This window comes from Pristis pectinata, chromosome 4 (genome assembly GCF_009764475.1).
Source record: "Pristis pectinata isolate sPriPec2 chromosome 4, sPriPec2.1.pri, whole genome shotgun sequence".
In the NCBI taxonomy this organism is placed as follows: Eukaryota; Metazoa; Chordata; class Chondrichthyes; order Rhinopristiformes; family Pristidae; genus Pristis; species Pristis pectinata.
The window spans coordinates 119,547,962-119,560,926 of record NC_067408.1 but is presented as its reverse complement, the minus strand read 5'-3'; the positions used below and the strand labels follow the sequence as shown (position 1 = coordinate 119,560,926).

The 12,965-nt window shown below is 50.8% G+C and overlaps 1 protein-coding gene across 4 annotated transcripts in view; it reads right to left on the bottom strand.

Annotated features, from left to right (window-relative positions):
- gbe1b (glucan (1,4-alpha-), branching enzyme 1b) overlaps nt 1–12,965 on the bottom strand; it is a 394,510-nt gene that overhangs the window by 106,606 nt on the left and 274,939 nt on the right. For all 4 annotated transcript variants that reach the window (XM_052014127.1, XM_052014129.1, XM_052014128.1 and 1 more), the window contains exons 8-10: nt 3,665–3,780; nt 3,389–3,516; nt 125–223 (exon numbers count right to left, since the gene is read on the bottom strand). In XM_052014127.1, coding sequence (XP_051870087.1) covers nt 125–223; nt 3,389–3,516; nt 3,665–3,780 — 343 coding nt within the window. The remainder of the gene's footprint in view (nt 1–124; nt 224–3,388; nt 3,517–3,664; nt 3,781–12,965) is intronic.

Here is a 12,965-nt window from a genome sequence, read left to right as displayed (position 1 = left end):
ACCCACACCGTCCTGACACTGACCCCTGACCCACACTGATCCGTTCCCCTGACCCACAGCGAGCCCTGACCCACACCGAGTGCCCCGTGAGGCACCTGACCCAACAGGAACACCTGGAGCTCACCTGGATCCACTTGTCGGGAATCGCCATGGCCAGTCGGAAGTCGAATCCTCCGCCTCCCTCCGTCACTGGTCGGCAGAGTGTGGGCATTCCTGACACATCCTGGAAAACATGGTCACCTCACTCAGTAATTTCCACCGATCCCACAGCACTCTCCCAGGCTCCACCTGCATTTACATGGTGCCTTTCCCTGCCCGAAGGTGTGCTACAACAGTGGAATGGGGAAGTGTCTGCAGTGTCCGGGGTCCAGCTCTGTGCTGGATCTGTCAGTGGTCTACAGGGACTCCTCTCACCCTTCGTATCTCTGTGAACCAACAACTGACCGAGCAGAGACACAGGCCCTTTGGCCCATCATGTCCATGCTGACCACTGACAGCCAATCTATACTAGCCCCACACACCAGCCCTTGCACAGCAGCTTTCCACACCCGAGCGATTCACGTGCTCGTCCAGGTATCTGTTCAAAGGTTGCGAGTCTCTGACTGAACCATCTGCTCAGGCAGCGAGGTTCAGATTCCCACCATCCTCTGGGTGAAAACATTCTTCCTCAGATCCGCTCCAAACCTCTCACTCCTCAAAAACCCCTGCGCTTGGTTTTCGGATGCCTTAGCCACGGGGAAAAGTTTGCTGCCCCTAGTCGGCCCATCCCTCCCCCTCCCCAGGCACTGTCCCCTACAACCGTGGGCAGTGTACCCATCCTTCACCTCCAGGGCCTTAAACTGCCCTTCCAGGTGAGGGAGAGGTTCACTGCACTTCCTCCAACCTACTGCATTCGGTGCTCCTGATGTGGCCTCCCTTACACCGGCGAGACCACTTGTGGACCGGGCGATGGTCTGGTGGAGGACCTGACGTACGAATGTCACTGTACCTCTCCTTCCCATTCCCACACAGCCTGTCTGTCCTTGGCCTTCCCACTGCTATCCTGAGGCCACATGCAAACCGAGTCACAGAGTCATAGAGTTATACAGCACGGAAATAGGCCCTTCAGCCCAACACGTCCATGCCGACCAACATGCCTATCTGCTACTCCCATTTGCCTGCATTTGGCCCATATCCCTCTAAACCTTTCCTATCCATGAACCTGTCCAAATGTCTGTTAATGTTGTAATTGTACCCGCCTCTACCAGTGTGGAAGGTTGTCGTAGGTTACAACAGGATATAGACAGGATGCAGAGGTGGGCTGAGAAGTGGCAGATGGAGTTCAATGCAGAAAAGTGTGAAGTGATTCACTTTGGAAGAATGAACTTGAAGGCGGAGTACAAGGTTAATGGTAGGACTCTTAGCAGTGTGGAGGAACAGAGGGATCTTGGGGTTCAGTCCACAGATCCCTCAAAGTTGCTGCGCAAGTTGATAGGGTTGTTAAGAAGGCGTATGGTGTGCTGGCCTTCATTAGTCAGGGTATTGAGTTCAAGAGCTGCGAAGTGATGTTCCAGCTCTATAAAACTCTGGTCAGACCACACTTGGAGTATTCAGTTCTGGTTGCCTCATTATAGAAAGGATGTGGAAGCTTTAGAGAGGGTGCAGAGGAGATTTACCAGGATGTTGCCTGGATTGGAGAGCATGTCTTATGAGGATGGGTTGAGTGAGCTAGGGCTTTTCTCTTTGGAGTGACGTAGGATGAGAGGCGACTTGACAGAGGTGTATAAGATTATGAGGGGCATAGATAGAGTGGACAGCCAGCACCTTTCCCCAGGGCAGTAATAGCCATTACCAGAGGACATCTGTTTAAGCTGAGTGGAGGAAAGTTTAGGGGAGATGTCAGAGGAAGGTTTTTTACACAGAGAGTGGTGGGTGCCTGGAACGCACTGTTGGGGGTGGTGGTAGATGCTGATACATTAGGGACATTTAAAAGCTCTTGGATAGGCACATGGAAGTAAGAAAAATGGAGGGTTATGGGCTGTGTAGGAGAGAAGGGTTAGATTGATCATGGAGTAGGTTTATATAGGTCGGCACAACATGGTGGGCTGAAGGGCCTGTACTGTGCTGTACTGTTCTGTGTTCTACCACTCCCTCTGGCAGCTTGTTCCATATACTCACCACCCTCTTTGTGAAACAGTTCCACAGCCTGACACACCCTGCCCCACACCCTGTGACACACTGGGGGGGATGTGGGGGATCGGGGATGGGGAATGTGGGGGTTCGGGTGTGAGGGAATCGGGGAGGGACATGGGTGGTGCCTGGAAGCTGTGGAAGTGGGTTCATATCCACAGGTCACTGAAAGTTGCCACACAGGTAGATAGTGTAGTTAAGAAAGCTTATGGGATGTTAGCTTTCATAAGTCGTGGGATCGAGTTTAAGAGCCGCAAAGTAATGATGCTGCTTTACAAAACCCTGTTTAGACCACACTTAGAGTACCGTGTCCAGTTCTGGTCGCCTCATTATAGGAAGGATGTGGAGGCGTTGGAAAGGGTGCAGAGGAGATTTACCAGGATGCTGCCTGGATTGGAGAGTATGGATTATGAGGAGAGACTAAAGGAGCCAGGGCTGTTCTCATTGGAGAGAAGGAGGATGAGGGGAGACATGATAGAGGTGTACAAAATATTGAGGAATAGAGTGGACAGCCAGCGCCTCTTTCCCAGGGCACCAATGCTCAATACAAGAGGGCATGGCTTTAAGGTAATGGGTGGGAAGTTCATGGGAGATGTCAGAGGGAGATTTTTCACCCAGAGAGTGTTTGGTGCATGGAATGCGCTGCCTGGGGTGGTGGTGGAGGCTGATATGTTGGTCAAGTTCAAGAGATTGTTAGATAAGCATATGGAGGAATTTAAGATAGAGGGATATATGGGAGGAAGGGGTTAGATAGTCTTAGGAGTGGTTTGAAGGTTGGCACAACATGGTGGGCCAAAGGGCCTGTATTGTGCTGTATTGTTCTATGGTTCTATGGAAATGGGGGTTGGGGGATCAAGGGTGAGGGATCGGGTGTAGAGTGTACAGTGTAGAGAACTTCACTCTGTGTCTGACCCCGGGAGTGTGTGATGGGACGGTGCGGAGGGAGCTTCACTCTGTGTCTGACCCCAGGAATGTGTGATGGGATGGTGCGGAGGGAGCTTCACTCTGTGTCTAACCTGTGCCTTGGGAGTGTGTGACAGGACACTTCATTCTGTTTTTTACTTAAAACCAGCTGCTTGGAATATCAATGGATTCATTCCCCAATCCACACATTTTCCCCATTGAAGAAAGCACTTCAGAAATCTGGTCATTATATTCAAGAAACATCTCAAATGTGCTTAACTGTGTAACCACAAAGGAATGCAGGAAAGGCCATTACCTCTGCGATGCTGATGAAGTTTGGGTAGAAGGTGTGCAGCATGTAGTTTGACAGGGCTAGGTAGGCCAAGGATTCCTCGTCAACTTGAAGACCGAAATATTCATTGTAGTCACCAGAGAAACTGACAGCTGCAGACAGATGTGAACAAAAAGGTGGGTGTAACCAAGTGCCGAGGTGGTGACACACAGGGTCCTATGAACAGACGGCAGGCTGACACTGTAACTTGTCAACAGTGGACGTAGAGCTTCCACAAACCACAGCAAGACTGGTGCTTACCGATGCCGTGGTGATGGTATAACATGGACGTCACCCCGTCAAAGCGAAAGCCATCGAAGTAATACTCCTCGACCCACCACCGGAGATTGGACAGCAGGAACCGTATGACTTCCCAGCTGAGAAGGAAGCAACTTAAAGTTCACAACAGCTGAGGTAACAAGATGTCCAGTGCACAGAAGCACATATCCCAGCAGGGACAGGCTACAGTCCTGCTCCAATGGTTGTCTCAACCCTGCACCTGGGACAGGGACCGGGGGGGGGTCCGGGGCAGGGACCGGGTGGTCTGGGGCAGGGACAGGGACTGGGGGGTCTGGGGCAGGGACCGGGTGGTCTGGGGCAGGGACCGGGTGGTCTGGGGCAGAGACCGGGACCGGGTGGTCCGGGGCAGGGATAGGGACTGGGTGGTCCGGGGCAGGGACCGGGGGGTCCGGGGCAGGGACCGGGTGGTCCGGGGCAGGGACTGGGCGGTCCAGGACAGGGACCGGGTGGTCCGGGGCAGGGACCGGGTGGTCTGGGACGTGGGACCAGTGGGTCCGGGGCAGGGACGGGGACAGGGACCGGGGAGTCCAGGGCAGGGACTGGGTGGTCCGGGGCAGGGACCGGGACCGGGTGGTCCAGGGCAGGGACAGGGAGTGGGGGGTCCGGGATGTGGGACCGGTATCCGATGGGAAATATTGAGATGCTGAGGAAAGTGAAGCCATGGTCTCCCAACCTTCCTTCAACACAGACTGCGGCCGGACTATAACTCCGGTTTTCTTCCCACAGACGCTGCCTGACCTGCTGAGAGTTTCCAGCATTTTCTGTTCTTGGTTGAGATTTCCAGGAACACCCAGTTACCAATCCCCCCACATACAGTTACACAGAGTACACCCAGTTACACGGAGTACAGCCAGTGACTAATCCCCCACACAGTTACACAGAGTAAACCCAGTGACCAATCCCCCCACACACAGTTACACAGAGTACACGCAGTGATGAATCCCCACACACACACAGTTACACAGAGTACACCCACTGACCAATCCCCTCCCACACAGTTACACAAAGTACACCCAGTGACCAATCCCCCCACACAGTTACACAGAGTATACCAAGTGTCCAATCCCCACACACACACACACACACAGAGTTACACAGAGTACACACAGTGGCCAAGCCCCCACACACGTTTACACAGAGTATTTCCAGTGACCAATCTCCCCCATACCCAGTTACACAGAGTACACCCAGTGACCAATCCCCCACACACACAGTTACACAGAGTACACCCAGTGACCAATCCCTACACACACAGTTACACAGAGTACACCCAGTGACCAATCCCCCCACACACAGTTACACAGAGTACACCCAGTGACCAATCCCTACACACACAGTTACACAGAGTACACCCAATGACCAATCCCACACACAGACAGTTACACAGAGTTGTTAACCAAAGTCAAATTTATCTCTGCAAGCTCTGTGCTCACTGGTTCTCCAAGAATTGTTGCCTCATCCTGTGAACATTATGTCAGACAGCAAATAACCTGCACTGTACTTTCAATGTTTTTAAAGTGAAATATCTGCCAACATAAACAATTTGATGCCATCTATTTTACTGGCATTCTTTGAAACTTGTTAATGTGTGGTAACTTCCTCCTTATCCCGTTGCCAAGACATAAAGCAGGAGTTTAATCAATGGTCTCCCATTCATCAACCAGATCCGAATAAAAATAATCGCAGCCCCAGGTGAGAAAATTTTCAGACACAAAATGAGCTGTGATAGTCTCAACCCAATTACAGAAAGCTACAGATTCCCTGCTAACTCTGTGCACACAATTAGGCCCAGACTTGCAACTGCATTCAGCAGTGGTTTGCATTTCTGTGCATCTGGAAGGGAGGAACACTGGGGCCTTTCAACTCTTCGAGATGTCCCAAGTGCTTTCAGCTGATGAAATGAAGGGTCTGGTGGCACAGACGCCGATTTACACACAACAAATCTGAACAGACACCACTGCATAACAGCTGTATAATCGGTTTCTCAAGGGCGAAATGGTGTTTATAAAGTCCATTGCTCTGTACTCTCTGCTTTTATAATGCTGCCTGCTTCTGAAGTACTTTCACTAAACTCTATACATGCACCCTCAGACCTCTGTCTTTGTGCCTTTTAGAAGTGTGCCCTCCTTTCCATATCGCATCTTCTCCTCCTCCATCCTGAAATGTAACATTATGTGTTCTTGTGTCACATTTTCTCTGCCAGTATCTGCCATTCCACCAGCCTCATGTGTCCTCTGTAAAGTTGGAAACCGCGTCACGTGGCCCCAGATCCATCAGTGACGAACATGCAGTGGTCCTCAGATCGACCCAGCAGCAACCCTTGGTCTGAGGAACAACCCTTCACCCCTGGTCTCCTGTTGCTAGCCATGCTGCTACAGTCTCACTTATTCCATCAGCTTCACTTTTAATGAGAACTATTCTGTGACACCTTCACAAATGTCTTCCTCAAATCCAAATTTTGCCACATCGAGTGCTTGTCTGTAGCCACCCCTCTGTCACTTCTCCATCTCATGGACTTTCCCACACGTCCAGGAGACACAACACCTACCACTTGCTCCCTTCCCACCATCGACTCTTTTACCTCTTCCTATCTTGTGCACCCCATGTTCACACTGTGGTCCCCTCTATACGGGAGATCCCATTGTGAACACTGAACGCAGTAGATTGGGTGACCACTTTGTAGAGCACCCGTGTTCAGTCACAGGGGTGACCCTGAGCACCCTGCCTCCTTAATTCACCCTCCCACACTCTGTCTGTGACCTCCTGTACTGTTACAGTGACTTGATGACCACACCTCACCTTGTGTCTGGGCACGGTGCAGCCTTCAGGTTCAATACCCAACCCTACAACTTTAGGTAACTCGCTCTTTCGTTCTGTGGGTACAGAACCGGCCACTTCTGTCTGACATTACTTTGGCTCAGTCCTGTCTCCAGTGGTACAATCTCTCCCCTGGGCATGCCCCACAGCCTCACTGTCAGCAACATTACACTGATAGAGCAGCACAATGGTGTTCTACCACATTGTCATCTGGTCCCCCTCATCAGATATTCCTGCTCTACCCACCCCCTCTGTACCTGGAAACTAACTCTCTCCCTTTCCTACTTCTGACAAAGGATCTGGGACAGGAAACGTTAACTTCTCTCCACAGATGCTGCCTGATCAGCCACCTCACATGACCAGTGACTGCAGTTAGTTTTGATTTCAGTTAACAAATCCATAATGGCTTTATCTATTCAATCCATTCCTGTCCCAGTCATGGCTACTTCTGTACCTGATTAACATTTCTGGCAGTTTCCCTCCACTGAGCTGAGACGACTGGTGTTCTCAACATGCCCCTGCCTCCACAAGTACACTTTTGGTCCCTTTTGGTCTGTGATTGCATGCCCTCTTCTTGCAGCCAACCCATTTCCTGTAGAGGTGGGAGTAGTGCTTGCTGCCACCCTTTCCTCCCACTCTCCCTTACTTGCTTTCTCACTTCCCCTCCGACCCTCCGTAATCGGCCTGGTTCTCACGCGTTATTGATCCGGCTCCTGTTGGACACTTTTTCTTGCTCCATTTAACCATCACGTTGCCTCCTCAGCTTTAAGTTCTGTGCCCTTCCCTCTCCTGTTGTTGAGTTACAGCGTCACCTGCCAATTCACCCATCTGTTCCCTTCCCACTGAAAGTGCCCCTCTCCATCCCTGGAGTGAGCTGGATCCCAAACCTTACATCCCAGGACAGCTGTTGTGCCCCCCCGATACACACTCCCCTCCCCCCCCCCCCCCCCCCACCCCACATTCCTCAGGACCAAGCCCAACAAATGGCCTCACTGGGCTGAAAACATACCATCAAAAATTCACCCCTTTGTCCCTGACCTTGTTGTTATCCCACATTGGAAGGAAGAATGAAAGAGCCAGTTATTGTTTGAATGGAGCAAACTAATGAAACGTGGTCCAAAGGGATCTGGGGTCGTGGTGTGAGGAACACCCAAGCTTGGCACACAGCTACAGCAGAGAATCAGGAAGACGCATGGAACGCTGGCATTGATTGCAAGGGCTGTCGTACGAGAGGAGGGAACAAGAGGAGGGAAGACTCGATGGGCCGAATGGCCTGCTTCTGCTCCCTTGTCTTGTGATCTTGTGAACATCTGAAGCAGCTGCACAGGGCACTGGTGACAGCACCAATGGTGTACAGTTCTGATTTCCATATTTAAGGAAATTACAGGGAGAGGTTGGCCAGGCGAGGTCTTTGTTCCTTGGAGGGCAGGTGAATGAGGGGTGACCTTATAGAAGGGTTTAAAATTATGAGAGGCATAGATAAGGTGGACGGTAACAGTCTTTTCCCCAGGGTAGGGGAGTCCAAAACTAGGGGGCATGGGTTTAGGGCAAGAGGGGAAAGATTTAAAGGGGACCCGAGGGCCAACTTTTTCACGCAGAGGGTGGTGAGTGTGTGGAACGAGCTGCCAGAGGAAGTGGGGGAGGCAGGTACAACAGGATCATTTAAGAAGCACTTGGATCGGTACACGGAGGGGCGGGGTTTGGAGGGATATGGGCCGAATGCAGGAAATTGGGACTAGCTGGGTGGGCACCATGGTTGGCATGGACTGGTTGGGCCAAAGGGCCTGTGTCTGTGCTGTGTTGCTCTAAGACTCTAAAGGATGTGCTTTCATTGAAGGCAGCGCAGAGGTAGTTCAATGCCTCGGTTCCTGGGAGAAGGGGTTAATGTATGAAGGAGCATGGAACAGGTTGGGGACAGAAGTGACCTTCCTGAAACAGAAGACTGTTTCCTCTGTGTTAGGACAGATGAAGTCTTGTGTTATCAGGAATATTTACAACCCAACCTTGCAAGTTCAGACAACAGCAGGCAAACCCGAGAGGCCACATTGAGCTGTAGAGTCGGTCTCCAGGTTCTCTGATCCTTCCACAGCCTCAAGCCGAGCACCCAATGCACTCCTAACATTCTGGCCGCTTGTGCACCCTACATGTAATTCCTCCACCCTTGGCAGCGGAGCAACTCACCCCAAAAACTAACCATCCATCAAGCTGTAGACCACCTGCTCTGGTTTTCCACCTTATCCATTCACAACAGGTGGGAGTGTCTGAAATGCCAGCGTTTACAACCCAGCCCAACCTACCCTTGCCCTGAATGGTCAGCGAGCCACCTCAGAGGCCGGTTGAGAGTTCATGACATTGTAGTGGGTCGACAGTCACACTTGGGCCAGACTGGCAAATGGAGGTAGACATGTTTGTCTGAAGGACATCAGTGAACCAGAACATCAAGCTTCATGGTTCACCTGTTTGCTTTTATTTGAGATGTATTTAATGAGCTGAATTTAAATTCCCCACAATGAGATTCCAACTCATGCCTCTGGATACCAGTCCAGTAAACTCAGCATGGTGTTCCTGCATCACAGGGGCTGCATCGTCTCTTTATATGTGGCTCGATATCAAATCCGTTTGATAATGTTCCTGTGAAGTGCCTCAGGAGAGAGAAAGTTGTGGAACAAAGTTAAGTTGTCTCTGTGCCATTATGTAACCAGACTAACTAACCCCCATCCTTGAAACTGGAATTAGAATGCACTTGCTTCGTGCTCGTCAGCATGTAGATCAGATTGCCAGGAAAAGCAATTTGTGCTGCATTGATTTAATTCTTACACAAACTAAGGAGCTGAATCATTACCTGATAAGGAATGAGACTGAAGTTCCCTTACATTCATAAAGGGAGGACTTTTCAAAACCTCAGGACATCCAACAGCCAAGGAAATGCTTTGACAGACACAGGTGCTGCTGGGGCTGAGGAAGCAGATTTCCAAGCAGCAGACAAGGTTTGTTGCTTGGGTTCAGGGCATCACTTGGTTGGAGATGAGGAGAACCCCTCCCTCCCCCATTGCTCCTCTGTGAAGGCGGACATGGTACTTTGGAATTGGAATATTATTGTCACATGTACCGAGGTCTTGCATACCGTCCATACAGATCAATTCATTACACAGTGCATTGAGGTAGTACAGGGTAAAACAATACAGAGTGCAGAGTAAAGTGTCACAGCTACAGAGGAAGTGCAGTGCAGGTAGACAATAAGGTGCAAGGTCATAACGAGGTAGATTGTAGTTCAATAGTCTTATAACAGCGGGGTAGAAGCTGTCCTTGAGCCTGGTGGTACGCGCTGTCATCCACCCAAGGGGTTGAGGGGGCAGCACATTCGCTTGAGTCTGCACCGACGACGGTCAGGGGCAGCGCTGTCCCACTGACCCTGCATCACTTATCCAGGCTCTGGCCTGGGACTTGAACCCATGACCTGTGCAGTGAGACGAGAACGCCAGTCCCAAGCCACAGGCCAGGGAGAGGACAGAGCATCAACTCTTCCACCACCAGATCGGGGGAGACAGCGCAATGTTTCCCGCACAGCAGTAAGGAAGATTTTGAGTTGCTATGGCGATGGTTGAGGAACATAACAATGGGAGGTTGCAGTAGGGTACAAAGGGCACGGAGCCCCCAGCCCTGCCTGGTGTGAACACGACCTGCTCAGGCAAACTCTGCACAATGCTACGTCTACAGGACAAGAGGAACAAGAGGAAGACATTTCATGCTCTTACTTCATTAGAAAGGGAGATAGAGCCACTGCTTCCTTCGAGAGCTGGTGGAGGAGCCACCCTGATAGGTCCTCAGTAAGGTCCACACACCTGAGCAAGGCTGATGTATCTCGATTTACAAGGATGCTGCCAGGACTGGGGGCCTGAGTAATAGGAAAAGGTTGGGCAGGGAATGTAGGAGACTGAGGGGGCGACCTTATAAAAGTGTATAAACTCTTGAGGGGTATAGATAGGGTGAACTCACATAGTGACTTTCCCAGGGTAGGGGAACTAAAAACTAAGGGCATAAGTTTAAGGTGAGAGGGACCTGAGGGGCAACTTCTTCCCGCAGAGGGTGGGATGTAAATGGAATGAGCTGCCAGAGGAATCAGAACCAGGTTTATTATCACTGACAGATGTCGTGAAATGTGTTGTTTTGCGGAAGCTGTACAGTGCAAGACATAAAAATTACTGCAAGTTACAAAAATAAATAAATAATGCAAAAGAGGAATAACGAGGCAGTGTTCATGGGTTCATGAACCGTTCATAAATCTGATGGTGGAGGGGAAGAAGCTATTCCTGAAACATTGAGTGTGGGTCTTCAGGCTCCTGTACCTCCTCCCTGGTGGTAGTAACGAGAAGAGGGCATGTCCCGGGTGCTGAGGGTCCTTAGTGATGGATGCTGCCTTCTTGAGGCATTGCCTCTTGAAGATGTCTTCAATGGCGGGTGGGGGGTGGGCGGGTGCCCGTGATGAAGTGTTGAGGCAGGTACAACAACACTTAAAAGACACTTGGACAGGTACGTGGACGGGAAAGGTTGAGAGGGATGTGGGCCAAACATGGGCAATGGGAGTGGCTCAGGTAGACACCTTGGGCAGAATGGACGAGTTGGGCTGAAGGGCCCGTTTCTGTGCTGTGCGACTCTCTGACTGTGGACAGCTGTTTAAGATTCACAGTTTGTCAGTTATAGCCTCATGAACCCGTTCCGTGGGTACAGGCATCCAACACTGGGGTTGGAGATGGCCCCAGTCTACAGCCCTTGGCCTCGCTGCCTCCCTCCAGCACACATTGCCTGCTTTGTGACTTTGCCAGGGTTCCACACACTTCCCTCCTCTGCTCTTTGAACTGCACAGCCGCTGGGGCTGATGCATATCTTTGGGTTCTCTAATTCCTTTCATTACTTCTTCATTTTGTCTTGTGCCATTATCACATCTAGTCATTTAAATATCTCCTGCCCTCCACTTTCTGTCAAATTTATATCACTAAAGAGCTGAATAATAGGGGAGATTTCTTTGATCGGAACACAGAAGTGTCAGGGATAATCCTGTGCCCGCAGTACTGTAATCCTTTGCACTTGCACAAGGCTACAGCCTGGAAAAGCATCACTGAAATAAATGGCAGTGCTCTCAATCAGCTTTTACATCTGCACAGATGTATTGGGTTTGTGACAGAACCACAAAGAGCAGAGGATTGCGTCGACTGCTGTTTAAAGAAAAATTCAAATCAATAACAATCTCTTAATCTTCAGTAAGTCCACAAAAAAAAACCCATTGCATTTCTATAAGATTTTCTGAATATTTCTAGCAATGAAAGGCATTAGGAACACGTCCTTTGTTACACTGACTTGTTTCAAATTCACTGAGTTATAAAGCCATTTGTGGCACTGTTTACTGTGAGAGGCAACGTCTGTCTCACACTGCAGAGGGCAGTCCTCGACCTGTGCGGCGCCAGGCTGCAGGACTCTGCTCCGAGCCCCTCCTCCCTGAGACGTCGAGTCACCTGGCAGCCTGCTGATCCCGGCCTGGCTGCAGGACGCAGCACAAAGGGAAAACAAAGAGCACGAACGCAGCACTCTCAGGAGCTGCCTGTGAACCAAGCACCAGCCTCTCCGTGCACCAAACGCAGGTCTCACCTCTTCCTCTGCTCCTGTCCCGGTTAGATCTCTGACTATTATCACCCTATTGTTTTTGTCCTCAGAGACCTACTGACATGTTTGCCTGCCTTCTCCCTCCTGACAAACACCAAGCTGGCTGTTGCAGGGATCATAAACTGTCTGCCCAGAGGAGTTGGTCCCTGCTTGCCCAGAACCTGTGTACATGTGCTGGGGCTCTCTGCCTGCAGCACCCTCTCAGTGAGTTCCACACCCCACCCCAACGTGGGGTGAAAACCATTTTCCTCAACCCTCCCTCTATTCTTACCAATCAGCTTTCTGCTTGCAATACACAAATCAGCTGCCAAGTTTCCTGCAACACAACGGTGACCGCCCTTCAGAAGATATCTCACTGGCCAGAAAGCACTTGGGTTGTCCTGAGGTTGTGGAATGCAATAGATAAATACCAGGTCTTCTTTAAACATCCAAACACTTGGCAGCCAAGTTGTGTCGCCAGCTCCCACCAGCAACATTGGGAAAATGAGGCGATCCATTTATGTCACTGTTTGGGGACAAATATTGGCCAGGACACTGCTTTTCTCAGGACTGTGGCAGAGGGTCTTCAGTGTGAAGCAGATGAGACTTGTGGATCACATCTCACCTACAGCACTCAGGGTCAGTCCCTCCCGAGCCACAGCTAGTGTCACCGGCAGGAGGTGGGCAAGGATTCGGAGTCAGAATTCCAGGAAACCGCCTCTTCTGACGTCAGGGTCCGGCTTCGATGAGCCGTCTGTGGGAGGCTGGGGATTTGAATCGAGGCTCTCTGGGTTGGGCCAGCCGAGGG